The following is a 12202-nucleotide window of genomic DNA, read 5'->3' on the forward strand; positions in this document are numbered from 1 at the left end:
TATGAGCGCGTTTTTTCATGCCATTTGTAATTGAATTAATTGCCACCGATTGTGAGTTGCTGGCATTATTTACCGCCACTTCTACGAGTATGCCATTGCATAATGACACGCTGCACGCTGCACTTGGAGCTCTGGCTAGTTATTTGCTATATTTTTGTAACAGCACGGCTTAGTTGCTTTATGCAAAACCCCTTCATTCCCATAAGCGGAATTGTTTCCTATGGCAGAAACATGGAATTTGGCGGGCAATGCGAAATGAGTAACTTGGCAGTCAGAAGCACAGGAAGTTAAGAGAAACTCATATTGAATGTTCATTCAATAGAATAGTAATTGAAGAAGATTACAGGTCAGTGGTTATATACACTTGCCCGCATAACTCTGCGTACACACAAAAAAATACACAAATTTTAGCTTTAACTGTGAATATCTTTTAACATATGCAACTTATTGATCTAAATGTTTTTGATTTGCTTAGACTCGACATTTTTCTTAATAACTACATTTTTTTAAATATTAATATAACAATGAATATATTTTATTTCTATTTTTTAACAAAACCTTATTGAAAAATGGACCCGCAAAAGTCTGCGTACAAAATGTTTTTCAAACATATTATGTCGCTAAATTCCTTATTAATAGCTTGTTGGGTATCCTTTTCTTTGAAGGACCTCTGCCAGACGTCGAGGCATCGATTCCACCAGCTTTTTTGTGTCCGCCGGTGTTATTTTTTCCCATTCCTGCAAAATTACCTCCTTGAGCATACTTTTGGAGGTAATGTTGTGCTGCCGGATTCTGCGCTCGAGCAAGTCCCACAAATGCTCAATAGGATTGAGGTCTGGAGATTGGGGAGGTGTTTGCAAACGTTTTTTTACGTTATACAGCAACCACAGCCTTACGCTGTGAGCTGTATGTTTGGGATCATTATCTTGTTGGAAATAAAAATCATTTTCCAACCCCAACTTCTGGGCACTTGGGAGCAAATTGTCCTTCAAAACTTGGATATAGCCTTTTTGGTCCATTATCGACTCTATGAACTCCAGCTTCCCAACGCCATTAGCTGCCATGGACCCCCAAACCATTATTCCTCCTCCGCCGTGTTTGACAGTTGGCACTAAATTTTCTTTATTTAAGGCTGTACCAGATTTTCTCCACACCAATTTCTTGCCTTTTATGCCAAAAATGCAGAACTTGCTCTCATCCGAGAAAATGACCTTGTCCCAAAATTCAGCAGGCTTCGACACGTGCTCATTTGCGAAGTCCATGCGCTTTTTCTTATTCACCTCTGAAATGTGAGGCTTCCTACGGGCAACTCGGCTGTGATATCCAGCTTTTTTAATAACTCTTCGCACGGTGTCTTCAGATATGGTTTTGGAGAACCTTTCTTCCACCTCAAGACGCACCTGCTGAGCAGTCATCCTTGGGTTTAAGCGAACTAAAGCAACGATACGCTTTCCCTCTCGCTTTGTTAATAGAGACGGACGCCCAGATCGTGGCTTTGGTAACACCGAACCCGAGTAAACATAATTATTGAACACCCTCTGACATGATGAGTGAGTTCTGCCCACCAGCTGCCCAATTTCTCTATAAGATTTGCCCTGGACACGCAAATTAATTATATTAATTTTCGAAGGTCAGTGTCGATCTCTTTTCCTGATGGCGCCATGGTTGTGATTGATCAAACACAACTTCAATGCATAGCAAAAGTCTTTTGCAAACTTCAAACAAAAGAAAAAGTGCAACTAAGATAACTGTAATTGCATATTCTCTTATTCTACACAGTTTAGTCTGCTTGTACGCAGACTTTTGCGGGTCCATTTTTCAATAAGGTTTTGTTAAAAAATAGAAATAAAATATATTCATTGTTATATTAATATTTAAAAAAATGTAGTTATTAAGAAAAATGTCGAGTCTAAGCAAATCAAAAACATTTAGATCAATAAGTTGCATATGTTAAAAGATATTCACAGTTAAAGCTAAAATTTGTGTATTTTTTTGTGTGTACGCAGAGTTATGCGGGCAAGTGTATGAATTTAAATAGATAATGAACAAGCTATACATTTTTTTCACGGTTCATTTTTCATGTGTTGTAAATCACTTCTTCCGGGGGACTGGGGGAGGATGGAGAGAAAATCGGAAATAAACATTTCTTGCGTATTCATTTATATCTGTATAAAAAAAAAAAAACAAGCTCGTATTGCGTACATACATAGGCTATCTGTCACGCCCCCTTCTGCCTGTTACATTTTGTACTTCCCGCTATATCCTAATATATTTCATGTAGAGAGTATAAAAACCAAACTCGTCATTTTTCCGAGTCTTTATTCTAGCTGAGATTCTTGCGTTCATATGGACAGACGGACAAGGCTATATCGAATTGACATACTGATCAGAAATATACATACATATATTAATTATGGAGTCTGCCACGCCACATTCTGCATGTTACTTGTGAACTAAACTTGTGAACCATTTTATCCTTTGAGTACAGGACATACAAAATTTATCAATAGTGCCCAAAGTTCCAAAGCAACATAAACTAAGCTTTGGACAACACAGATGACGTTTTTCGGGGTACAGGGTATTTCATTGTCGGACTTGCCGAATTGCAACATTCTCTCTTGATATATTTAACTATGTACTCTTTTGAAAACACAAATGGCCCGATATATTGGCACAAATATTAAAATTGTCAGGCTTTCAGGCAGAGCCAATCAATTCGCACGCATTGAAAGCTGACTAAAATTCCAGCTATGTGCCGACAGCTTAGTGTTCCAATGCGCTGGAGATAAGAATGATCAACTATTACAACTACGTACTGCAGATTCTGATGCTCTTCCTATCGCTGCAATCGTCGGAATGTCGACACCATGGGCATGGCCAAGGCAAGGTTGCTCGGGCAAAGAAGGATCACAATTATAACGGCCTTGGACGGATTATTGGCGGCACTGCGGCAGATCCGAACGAGTCACCGTTCCAAGTGTCCATACAATACGAGGCGAATCATGTTTGTGGCGGAGCTATTTTAGCTCCGACTTGGATTGTTACTGCGGCACATTGTCTTGTGAAAAACGTCACCGTTGTGGTGGGCGTTTATGACCTTAAGGAGGTCAATGAAGCCTTTAGGTATGAAGTAGAGGAGATGTTTCAGCACTGCAGCTACGAAGACGAAAAAATGAATCACGATATTGGAATGATAAGGACAACGAAACCTATAAGTTTTAATGAAAAGGTTGCAATGATTCAACTCGCAACAGAGCAATTGGAACCCTACGTAGAGCTGCGACTAAATGGATGGGGGGCCACTAAATATGAAATTATACCAACAGACACAATATTCCCGGACATTGATACTGAATTCCCCACAATAAAGCAGGCAATGACATTTAAGTTTTGGCCACGAGAAAGATGCCATAAAATATGGGTGGAAAAAGGATCCAAGCATGGTGTGGACGAGGATGCATTATGCGCTTACAATTCAATAGGTCATGGAGCATGTATTGGCGATTCGGGAAGCCCTCTGGTATACAATGGAACAGTGGTAGGCCTTGCCAGCTATGTGTCAGCCTGCGCTCGCGGCCTTCCCGATGTTTTCGTGAGCACGTTCATCTATCATGATTTCATACGCACTTTAATGAACGACTGCCCAAGAAGACAGATGGATGGCGATTCAAAAGCACACAACGATAAGATAACAAAACCTATAAAAATACCCAAACTAAAACCACGATGCGCCAGATCACATTCTGGGCGCTGCACAAAATCAAGGCGGACTAAAAACTAGCACAATTAGCAAAACGGTGCATAAAATAAATACATATACATGTTTTTTTCGCTGTACCCGCAAATATATTAAACAATTCAAACAAAAGAAAAACGTTTCCCTATATTCAAATATTTGCATGCCATATTTGAATAATTTGATGAATATATTTCAAATACTTGTAGATGGGTTTTATTTTCGACTCAATTTCAATTTTAATGACACAGTAATTGTTTCCCATGTATATTGTAGATTTATTTCTTGTTTATTTACCTGATCGTTCTCGTCATTAGTATCACTAACATAATCATCATCATCATCATCATCATGTATGTGTCTGTGTGACTGACAACTGTTGAAATCTATAGCACGATGATACTTTTCGCCCGCTTTAATAACGAAACCAGGAAGTCTATGACAATTATAAATCATCTTCGTTGCAAATTTACAGCTGTCATGAAGAGCTCTTCACAGGCAACTTCAGGCGCTAAAACAACAACAACAACAACAACAAAAATAGCAACTACTACTGACGTCAAGCAGTTGCTCATTATACTCACACCCACCCAACAAATGGGGGCAGCAGTCAAGCGCGCAACTAAATGAACAGCAACAGTCCCCGACAACAACAACAACTTTAAGCCGTCTTAAACAAACTAAGGCTCCGAGCTGGGAGGTGCAAAAAGACAACTTAGGCAAGTGTAAATACTTTTCTGACGAAGCTAACTGGATTTTGTTTACTTGCTTCATCCGGTACGTTGGCACATTAAAAACGCTTCCATAAAACAAAATACAAATAAAATTTGGTCAAATACAGCCATACACAGGCTTTAGCCTCAAGTCCCTGTAGCTGCAAAGTACTGTCAAATTTTTAAACAAGCAGCGAAAGGTTCTTAAATTAAAAAAAAACGTGTGTTTGCAATTTTATTTTGCTGCTTCTTTTTTCTATTTTTTTTTTCTTTTTTTTTTTTTTGCTTCTAAGCCCAGCTTTTTACATGTTGCAGCGTCATAAAGCGAGTCAGTCGGACCTGAGGCTTTCTTCGAGTCGCTATGGCTGCCCATGGCTCTTATTCCCCTCCATGGAGATTACAACGATTTTCTTTCAAGGCAGTAGACTGTTATCAATAATTGAAAGTTATTTGATTACAAACTAATGATTTACTTCACCTACAGACAGAAGACTTTCCGATTTCCCGATAAGAAGACTCAAAAAAGAGTGCATGTGAAACCTAAAAAGAACAGTCTACACTGGCAGCAGCCAGCTACGTGTCTTCTCTAAAAGTGGATTTCAAGGTTCTATTCTATAAAGCCAGCGAACGCATGTGATGTGGACATTATTCAACAAGACCAGTCCAAAATTCTCTGGGTCCATATTATATTTTCAATGAAAGTATGAACAATTAACTAAATATTCCAACAATCAAATTTCATATTCGCGCAGGACCTGATCTTAGCACCGATAAACTACCATTGTCATGTTATATACTTGTAAGATTTGGGAACTTAATAAGTCTGCCTAAAATAAGATCAAATAAATAATATATTAAAAAACAAAAAAAAAAAAATGTTGTATCAGCTTATGGAATTGTAAAGCCTCAAATAAAATAATTCAGATAGGAAAGTGATTTATTTTATTATCAGGAATACCATTGTAAAAGCAAGACAAATGAAGAATATTTCTGATCTTTGATTACAGCCCTTAAAACATAATAATTAAATATTAAATCAAATAAACATTTTAGAGAGTATAATTGAATTAATTGAACAAATTAAAAGTTCTTGTGATCAAATTTGAATATTTATAATTCATGTTTTTAAAACTTATTGGGTTACTTTTTAAATATAATTTATGTATACGAGCATATGCGTTGACATCCCCAATAAGCCACCAAGTCCAAAATTTATGGAACGAAAATGCAGATTTTCCAGACAAACATGGCCATTTGTAGTTTGAATTATCAAAAGGTTTTAAAACAATTTATTATTCTTACAGTCTTCAAGTCTTCTTTGCAAAGAAAATCAATATTTAAAATAGAGCGAACATATAAAGCATTTCAAGAGTTATCTAAAGTCGACGCATTTACATTTTTGAAAATGTACTACTACTACATACTTATAAATCTTTTAAGATTCTAAAGAATGGTTTTCTAAATGAAATCACCCTCACAGATGGTGCTTAAAAATGGAGTCGAACTGAATTACTGATCGCCATAGGTGTAGCTACCAAGCATTCAATATTGATTAGTTCCGTTTCGGCTTCGGTTTAATTAATAAAGTTTGGTTCCACCGACACATTGAATGCAGTTGTCAGTGGCACCTCGAGCCATCAAATGGCGAGTGTATTTAGGCGTCGGCAATACGTTTTCACTATTAACTATTAAAATGCTATTTTGAGTGGAGTAGTTTAGTTGGCAGCAGGAGGAACAGCAACGGCAATGGAAACGGCAGCATCAACGGCCTCATCATTTCGAGTGCTGAAAAGCATTTTTATGTTCTCGTGGCGTCAAGTGCTGGCATGCACTGTGCAAAATGGGTGAAATTTTTGTCCAAAACTTGAACAAGAACAATGTTGATGATAATAGTAGGAGCAGGCAAGCAACAGCAGCAACAGCAACAACAACATCACTGCCTCGGCGTGCAAATAATGCAATTTGTGCAATGTGCGCTGCTCACACGACGAAACGTGGGAGTCAAAGTCGCAGGCAGTCTTGCTCATTTTAGTAGCTTCCCCACTGTGTAGGAAGTCTTAACTACTATCAGAGCTAGCTAGCCAGCAACTAAGCCAGTCAGGCAGTCAGCCAGTCAGCCAGACAGGCCGCTTCAGTGTGTTTGGTGTTGTTGGAGCTTGCGGGTGCCGTTTGTGTGGCCGTCGCAGCAAGTTGATTGCATTCTTAGGCACATGGGTGAGCGGTGGGTAGGTGGACTAGTGGACTGGTGGTGGCTTGGTGGTATAGGTGGTTTAGGTGGTATAGGCTTGTGTAGTTAGTTCGCTTCGTGTGCTGTGTGGCTCCAAAAGCAAATAAGTGCATTTAGTGTTTAACAAATGTTCGCATTTGCAACTACAACGGCTGCCACTGATGCTGCCGTTGTTCCAACTGATGCTGCTTCTGCTGCTTCTACTGCCACTGATGATGACGGCGATGGGGCTGTTGATAAGCTGAGCAGAACATAAAATGCTAAATGCATAAGCAATAAGTATGATGAAGCGTGTAATAAATGCCCGCCACTATGCGCAATAATGATAATAAAAGCGTTGACATGAGTTTTGTTACTTGTAAGCCATACTTTGCAGATTTATCTCATTGTGATCATTTAGTCAAAGTTTTGCGTGTTTCTTGTCCACTTGGGAAACAGCAACTTGAGTACTGGAGAGCTATATTGAAGTCCCAACTCTTAAGTTATTTGGGATGCAAAAATAAAAGCTAAACAATAGTTTTCTGGCCTCAAGAATTATAAATTTCAGCTAGAAATATTCCAAATTATTTTATTATTCCAGCTTATCGTTGGAAAAATGTAACGGTCTTGATGAGATTTCTTGAATTGTTGGTTCAAATTATGTACTAGAAGTGTATTTCTGTAATGGCAATGTAGATAAATACATATGCAACAAAATTGTTGATTCATTTTTTGCCTCAGGTTTCGTTCATAGGAAAACTTGCATTTCGATTAAAGAGTTTGCCTTGACATTATGTGCGAAATCAACATAATCGCTGTATCAAATTTAATGATAAGGTGGACCTCTTTATTTTACTAAATAATTATATAACTCTTTTCTTCGATAACAATGCCAGAGTGCCTAACAAATTATTTTTAGTTCTTAGATAATATTGGAGTTTTTTACTCCCTGTACCCGAAGAATAAAATGGGTGTATTAGGTTTGTGCAAAGTATGTAATAGGGAAAGGGAAGAATATTCTTAATTAGCATGATGGAAATCGAGGAATTACAAAAATTAAAGAAACTACAGTATATTGATTTTTCAAAATAAACATAAGGCTTCGCGCTCAAAGACAACTTTTTATTTTAAAACGAACTCATGAAAGGAAATTAAATTTGGTTGCAACATTTATTAAGAGCTCCTTCAATGGTTTGGGAAATGTAAGTCAAGTAAGATCCTGTACTCCAATCATGGCTAACTTATAGTATTATTGCCGGTTGCTTCTGGTAGCCAAATGGTATTTGGCAATGGGCGCAATGACTAAATTTTGCTTTGCCGCTTGACTCCCGCCTGTCAGGCATTTGCCAGCTGAGATCGCATGCAGGCCTTGCGAGTGCACGCTGTTGACACAAACTGACAGAAATTAAAGCACATTCAAACGTCAGGCTGGTCGTCTGTCCAGCTGCCGGTCTGTCCCGCTGCAGTCTGACCAAAAGTAAACCAGGGAAAAAAGCAGCATCGTAAAAATGAAAACATAGCCGAGGCTCAGAGCGCTGCGACACCCACGCGCAAATTTCACCAAAACACTTGAAAAGTTGCAGCCTGCCAAGTGGACAAGATCCGCTTGCAACGGCAACTATGGCGATGACGATGACGACGACGACGACTACGTTGCCGCTGCCACTGCCGCTGCCGCCGGCAGATAAATGAGCGGCCATGCGGTCTGGGTCTAGTCGAACAGCAATTCAGCAATTCGGGATTGTGCGCAGGCGCGGGTGTTTCGCGCAGAGAGTTTCATTTAAATTAAATTAGAGTTGCAGTCCGAGACGCAGTCGCGGTCGCAGTTACAGTTGCTTGAGCAGTCTAACTGTAACAATGAGTGATGAACGCACTAAAAGCTGACAGGCCGCTGCAGGAGAGAATGAGCCTGAACCGCTGCAAATGGGCATGGGCATATCAATAGAAATGCGTGCCATAAATCAGCGATGCAGAAAACTGAAAGATGTCCTCGTAAAGCTATTTCAACTGCCTGCCAGGCAATTAGACAGGAACGAGCCAAATGGCCAGTGGCCAGCAAGCCGGGCGCGCTAATGGCCAGCATTATCATTACCAATTGAGATTGAGGCAACGCTTTGGAATGCACCGAGCAGCACAAACAGCAGCGGCAGCAGTACCTCCGCAAAGTCGCCCACACGGTCAGTGGCCAACAACAGCAGCAACAACAACAACAAACGCTTGACGCTTAACGTTTGACGTTGTTCAGGTGTCAAGTAATTCGTCATAGTGCTCGCAGCCGGCTATAGTTCCGTTTGGGCTTTATGGCGCCCCCGATGCATGCAAATTAGAACAAGTTGGGAAAAACAAACAAACACAGTTGCACAAATGGTCGTGTAGATTAGTGCTGCCTTTGTTTTGTACTGGCTCACAGAATCGATCATGTGGTTAGGATTAGAAGTTTATATAGGGATCCCTTATAGGGCTTGCAACGAATTAATTCGTGTATTTGCATACACAGAAGAGGTATTTCTTTCTGGCTTGCTTGACAAGTTTGGTGTCAAGAAGCCAAGCACAATAAATTACAGCTTAAAAAACTTAAAAAAAAAACACGCTGATATAATAATTAATTAATAATAAAGTAAATAATTTAAAAGAAAATGTATATTAATATGAAGTGACCCAGGCAGAATGTTCTGCAAACACTCCAGAGCATTTGTATGTAGAACGTCTGCCAACGAAAGAAAGGATTCCGCAATATAATGGACCCGAAACAATAAATTATAGTTTTAAAAAACTAAAAAAAAAACACGCTGATATAATATTAATAAAAAAAAGAAAGCCACGAAGCAACAGTAAATAAATAAAAATTTCATCAATTCAAAACAAAATTTATATAAAAATCTTCGTAAAAAGAGCATAGTGAATATAATTCTGCTTCAACCGGTTGGGAATTAGAGAAAAACAAACAAAAAACAACCATGTGCTAACTTATAGCGCAAAGAATTCTGACTGAATGCACACAAAAATACAACAAACCACACAAATATCAATGATCAATAATGAAGTATAAAAAGACAAGTGTTTGACTTAAATTAAACATAATATTAAACATTAAAATATTAAAAAACTAAAACTTCCTCCCCCCACTTATATGTTTTCCCATATCGGGAATTGAAACTGGGCCTTCCGGGTGAGAGCCGGATATCCTAACCACTAGACAATATGGGACTTACCTGTTCGCCATCAAACACATATTTAACCATACTGAATATTATTCAATTAAAATTACAATGCATGTCGAAACATTCCGTAGTGACATCTGTTTTTAATTAAATTTACTCTAGTGATAACAATTCGTTTTATTTATATCGGTAAAGAAGAATGTCATTTACCGTCGTTCTATGCATTGTGTACACTCAACCTGCAAATGATTCTAAGAAGTTTATATTTCTAGTCAGGACATTAGAATAATCTAATCAGACTTCAGAAAATTAATAAAAATTATTATTATTATTATTATTTTTTTTTTTTGAATATGCATTTACTTGTACTATATCGTCTTATCAGAAAGAAATAAGTTGTGAAAGATCTACAGCAAGAATTAAAACAAACACCCACTCAAAATGCTCTTTCAATTTTCATTCAGAACCAACCAAAAATATAAATGTAAAAAGAATCCCACTAATTTCGCTTCTGCAAGCCCGAAAAATGCACATCTGGTCTCCAATACTTGTATGCATTGATTTAAAGAAATTCCTTTATCTTTTTCACCATCGCTGAAGCGTAGAGACAAGGTTCAATGATTCTGTTGGGGAAGAAATTCTGATATTTTTTCTTGTCCATTTTAGGCATTGCATGACTAATCTGAGGTTTATCTTTTTTAGTAATTTTCAATATATGAACTCTTGAAAATCTTAGATATAGATCAAATGCACAACTCCAGATGGCATGTGGGACTAACAAACCTATTTGTCATGCACCTGCAACGACCGCTGTAGCTGACTAACTGACTAGCTGACCCCCAGAGGCGGATGCTTTCACAAGTTGGCCGACACGAACTTCTGCACTTTCAAGTTCAGAGACAAATGGCAGGCGGCAAATGAAGCTACTGCTGGCCGATCCTGGGCATGTCCATAGAAAGAAATGCACTCGAGCACTCAATTCGATTTACTTTTAATTTATAATTTGGAAAACCTTTTGAACTTGCAGCAGCAAGAAAAATGAAATTGGTGATCGGTCCGCAATTTGCGGCCGCCAAGTAATTTCGAATTCAGTTCCGCGTCATAAAGCGAACGCAGCAAGTAGCGGCATTGGCGTTGGCATCGAGAGCGGCTTCGACATCGACATCGGCATTGGCGGGTTGGGCACAGTGAGCAATAAAAGTAAAATAGTGTAAATAAAATCAGGTCAAAAGCGGACAATAGGGTGCACGTAGAGTGCGCGCCATTAGACCAAAAGCGGACAAGGCGGCGGCCACGGGAACAGAAACGCTTGCGATGCCTGTCGAGATTTTAAGTGCCGCCAACAGTGGCATGGCAGGTAGTAGCGAGGGGCGATTGATTAGTTGCTTTTAAATCTCATAAAATAGATTGCGTGACACACTTTCGTGTAAGAAAAAGATTCATCAGGCAAATGATGGCTCTGTTTACAGATTTGCTTTTGAAAGCAGTTCTGGATTTCGGTTGAAGCTTTCCCTCGCCATCTCGTATATCGAAATTTAATCCTGAAAACATACTATATAGTATTAATCTGTTTCTTCCTGTCAAAGCCTGGCAACTCAAGCTATTTTTAAAACCAATATAATCAAATTAGTTTTGTTGTAGTCCTATGGTTCTGATTTCAAATTGAAAACTTTTTGAAATGTATTCAAGCTCTAAATGTTTGCATAAAAAGAAATATATAGTATAAATAATTTTAGGTTGTATAAAGTCTATACTTGTAGTACCTGTTTATAAACAAATAATTTAAATAATGGAGAATTTTATTTTTTACTCTCTGGTGGAGACAGAAGCTACAAGGCTATAGTATTTATTAGTATTTATTTCGCTTAATATAATATAATATAATATAATATAATATAATATAATATAATATATATATAATATAATGCCTTGATCAAGCAGGTCCGCTTTTCGTTCTCCAGCAATCGATTAATTGCAGGCCCCTTATTGTTGGATTCCGTTCTTACTTGTATATTGAAATATTTTTGAAATGAAGGCTGACTTTATAACCAGATGATTACAAGTTAAATAACTCGCTCTTAGGAGGCATTTATTTAGGGTACCAGTCGTCAGTAGAGCTGTCTGGCAGCAACGAAAGCCCTGTACCCAAAGCGACAATGCATAAAACATTTTGTTTTGAATTATAAAATATTTACACTCATGCGATATACAAGTCATTCGCTTTATTGTTGCTCCAAGTTTATTCAAATTTGTAATTCATGTCTTCATCATGTGTCCTTCAACTTATCGCACCCCCCTCGCAGCTCTCATTTAAAGTGGATGCCACTCCTTGCCAATTGAATTGCACTCTCAGCTCAGTCGACTACTGCAACTGAAATTTCGGCGG

At 38.3% G+C, this 12202-nt stretch overlaps 1 protein-coding gene and 1 non-coding gene across 2 annotated transcripts; one reads left to right on the plus strand and one right to left on the minus strand.

Annotated features, from left to right (window-relative positions):
- Positions 1-2791: 2791 nt before the first annotated feature.
- Positions 2792-3858, plus strand: LOC115620475 (chymotrypsin-1-like). Its single transcript, XM_030513706.1, has one exon. It carries the CDS (start codon positions 2792-2794, stop codon positions 3779-3781), a length of 990 nt encoding a protein of 329 aa, XP_030369566.1. The 3' UTR covers positions 3782-3858.
- A 5932-nt stretch (positions 3859-9790) lies between these two features.
- Trnae-cuc lies at positions 9791-9862 on the minus strand. The gene has a single exon. It is a non-coding gene; the product is annotated as a tRNA-Glu (tRNA).
- Between the last annotated feature and the right edge of the window lie 2340 nt (positions 9863-12202).

Source organism: Scaptodrosophila lebanonensis, unplaced genomic scaffold (genome assembly GCF_003285725.1).
Source record: "Scaptodrosophila lebanonensis strain 11010-0011.00,11010-0021.00 unplaced genomic scaffold, SlebRS2 tig00000024-arrow-pilon, whole genome shotgun sequence".
Taxonomy (NCBI): Eukaryota; Metazoa; Arthropoda; class Insecta; order Diptera; family Drosophilidae; genus Scaptodrosophila; species Scaptodrosophila lebanonensis.

Excerpts from the sequence above, each read along its gene's own strand:
- LOC115620475 (XM_030513706.1), top strand. The coding sequence starts at position 2,792 with ATGATCAACTATTACAACTACGTACTGCAGATTCTGATGCTCTTCCTA.